A 3,471-nucleotide genomic window follows, 5' to 3' on the forward strand; every position below is an offset into this window, starting at 1 on the left:
TTCGTGACGTAGGTACCCATTAAACAATCTAATTGTTGTTACTTTTAGATCCTTGCCCACCGAAAGAATAATCTGACTTTTAAAGCAATTTATAGGCGTTGACACTGTCCTTATGACGTGAGATAGGGATACCTCACTGTTATAGCAATTTCCGCTAGATTCACCATTTCCAGTAAGATTCTGAATATACTGGCGAGATAGCGCGTCTGCGACAACATTTTGAGACCCAGGCTTATAATGAAAAGTCGGTGTGAATTCTTCGATAAAGCTTTTCCAACGCTTTAGCTTGGTGTTAGGATTTCGATCAGATATCGCGAATGTTAGTGGTTGATGATCGGTATAAATGTGAAGATTGTTTACTCCATAGAGATAATTTCTAAGAGACTGCAATGCCCATACTATGGCAAGCATTTCTCTCTCATTGGTCGCATAGTTTTGCTCAGTCGCACTAAGCGTTCGTGATACGAAAGTAATCGGATGTTTGTCCTGAGATAACACAGCACCAATTGCTACCGATGAGGCATCAGTTGTGAGCTCGAATGGTCTGCTGAAATCCGGAAAACGTAAAGTAACGTCCTCTGATACTAAAATCTGCTTTAACTTGTTGAAGGCATCTTGAGCATCTTTCAACAATGTAATTTTCTTTTTTTCTGACTTTTTTGCACTAACATTACCATTTTCTCCTCGCAATAATTGAGTCAAAGGTTTTGCAATTTTTGCATAATCACGTATAAACCGTCGATAGTAACCCGATAATCCTAAGAAGGATCTAAGGCCCTTAATAGTAGTTGGCTCTTTGAAATTAAGAATAGCACTTACTTTGCTATCTGCAGTTTTTAAACCATTTTCAGATACAACGAAACCCAAGAACTCGAGTTGCGTTTTGAAAAAATTACATTTTCCCAATGAAATGCGCATATTCGCATCTCGAAGCTTTTTTATTACTATTTCAATATCTTTTAAATGACTCTGAATATCGGAAGAAAAAATTATAACGTCATCAATGTAGACGTGGCAACGGACTCCTATGTCGTCCCTTAATACATCATCGATCGCTCTCTGAAAGATACTCGGAGCATTTTTCAGACCAAATGGCATTCGACAATATTCGTATTTGCCATTATTAACGGAAAACGCCGTTTTCTTACGATCTTTTTCTGACAACAAGATTTGATGAAAACCTGACTTTAAATCTAAAGTAGAATAATACTTGGATTTTCCTAAATTCGACAATATAACTGAAGTATCTGGAATAGGATATTTATCCGAAACAGTTTTCGCATTGAGTTTTCGAAAGTCAATTACCAGACGTAGTTTAGGATTTCCCATTTCATCTACACCCTTTTTATTAACTACCCAAATTGGGTTATTATAAGGAGAAGAACTCTTTCTGATTATACCATCATGTAGCATAGTTTCAACCTCAGAATTTACAAATTTAGTTGCCGTCATCTGGTATGGGTAACTCCTTGAATATATTGCTTCGTCAGTGGTAGTTTTAATCGTAGCCACAATGTTAGTATTATAAGGCAATGCTTCATTTGGATCAGCAAATGCTTTTTGATTTTCCGTAATGATTTTCTTAAACCCGTCTACACCTTCCTCAGGAATAGAATTGTAATCTAAATCCTGTAGGAGATTTATTTGTGTGCTATTAGAAGGAAAAACCTCTTGAATTCCACCTATATAATAAAGTTTACTACCAGTGACATCAATCATTGCATTGATTTCCTTTAGAAATCTGTAACCTATAATTCCATCCATATCATTTATTTCAGACAATACATAAAAATCAGAAGTACGTCCCATAATGCTTATCTGACATTTCGCGGTGATACGTGTTTCCCCATGAATGGAATGTACATCAAATTCATCGTTTTTTAATTTAGATACACCAACTAGAAATGGAAGATTTTTCACATAGTTTCTTTCGGCACCTGTGTCCAAAAGAAGTTTAATTTTCTCACCGTTTAACAAAGTGTGTTGAACGTATGGAAGACATGCTTTTGATTGTAAAATGTCTACAACAGAACTATCCTTTAATTTCTCTACCCGGAATGTGTTCAATTGATGTCTTTTTGAAAAATTATTGTTTGATGATTTCGAACGAAAATTATTATTTTTTCCCGAATTTTGTCTAAATCGAGACGTTGATGGATCTACATCCATTGGTTCAGGTGGAGATTGAGCTTCATCTCGGGTAGTTTTGTTAACCACTTTATAATGTGGACTTTTACCCAAATTACTCGTATGTTCCCTATCAGAGTTCGAATTAGCAAAAGCAGCGGCGAAATTATAGCGTTGTCTGTTAGACTCTAGTTCCTGTGCGAGAGCCAAGGCAGATGGTAAATTCTTTGGTTGACTCGCAAAGAGAGTATCACCGATAGGTCTTTTAATACCAGAAATAAAAATACGCAATGCGTCGTCTCTATACTTTTCATTCAAGGATTTCAAAACTACGCTTTCATCGCCATATTGCATAATAGCTTTATTGGTTATTAAAGTCAATTGTTTTTCTACCATATCATAAAATTGTGGAATAGAAAAACGACCTTGTCTAAGAGTAGACAATTCCTGCTCGAGTAAATACAGTGGTCTCTTATCGGAATACGTATGGTCCAATCTAGCCAATATAGCGTCAAAATTCAGTGGTGTACTGAACGACGATAAAACCATATCAGCAGAACCAGTAATTTTGTTGCGGATAATAGCAACAGCTTGATAATATATGTCAGAACCAACATATGGTTGATACGGCTTTATTGCAGCTTTGGCTGACTGTCGCCATGATGGATACTTATCCATAACACCGCTAAACTCGTGCATTGATTTTGGTAAGTCAAGCCTCATATTACCACCAACAACCCTACTTGTGATGGCAATTTCCTCATACCTCTGTACAGAAGGACCTGGTGTCTTCAGTTGCTGCAAAGAAGACTGAAATTCTTCCCTTAATTGCGAAACAACCACATTAATATCACTCTGTTTTTCAACAGGTGGTGCTGACGCTCGCAGTTCCTGTATGGTAGAATGAAATTCCTGCCTTAACTGAGAAACAACACTGTGAATGTCACTCCCTTGAGTTGACGGACCTGGCTGAGATTTCAATTCCGCAATTGCGTCTTGAAATTCCTTCCTAAGCTGAACAGCTAATGAAAGGTTAACCCTTTCAATCATATTCGAAATAGCTTCGGCAGATAAAGACATTTCTATTACTTTTTTTCTAAGAGATTTAAAAAATTTAAACTGTCGATTCGGTTAACCCTGTAATCGGCCCTTTTTAAGCTTAAATTTCTCAATTTAATATATTAGGATGTTTTTAAATTAATTGTACATACATAATACTCGTACAGATATTCATATCTGTTTGCAAGTTAGACACACGCCACCAGTTGATTCGATACGCTTTGATTAGATATCTCGTTCACCCAGTCACAGACACTTGTTGCAATATGTAGGTACGTCTGAAAA

General features: G+C 36.5%; 1 protein-coding gene across 1 annotated transcript; it reads right to left on the reverse strand.

The window, feature by feature from the left end:
* Positions 1-1,220: 1,220 nt before the first annotated feature.
* Positions 1,221-3,207, reverse strand: LOC119659305. The gene is made up of 3 exons (XM_038067364.1): positions 2,150-3,207; positions 1,306-2,074; positions 1,221-1,247 (listed from the first exon to the last, which is right to left on the reverse strand). The coding sequence occupies exons 1-3, from the start codon at positions 3,205-3,207 to the stop codon at positions 1,221-1,223; spliced, it is 1,854 nt and encodes a 617-aa protein (XP_037923292.1).
* Between the last annotated feature and the right edge of the window lie 264 nt (positions 3,208-3,471).

The sequence above is a fragment of the Hermetia illucens genome, chromosome 1, assembly GCF_905115235.1.
Source record: "Hermetia illucens chromosome 1, iHerIll2.2.curated.20191125, whole genome shotgun sequence".
NCBI classification, from domain to species: Eukaryota; Metazoa; Arthropoda; class Insecta; order Diptera; family Stratiomyidae; genus Hermetia; species Hermetia illucens.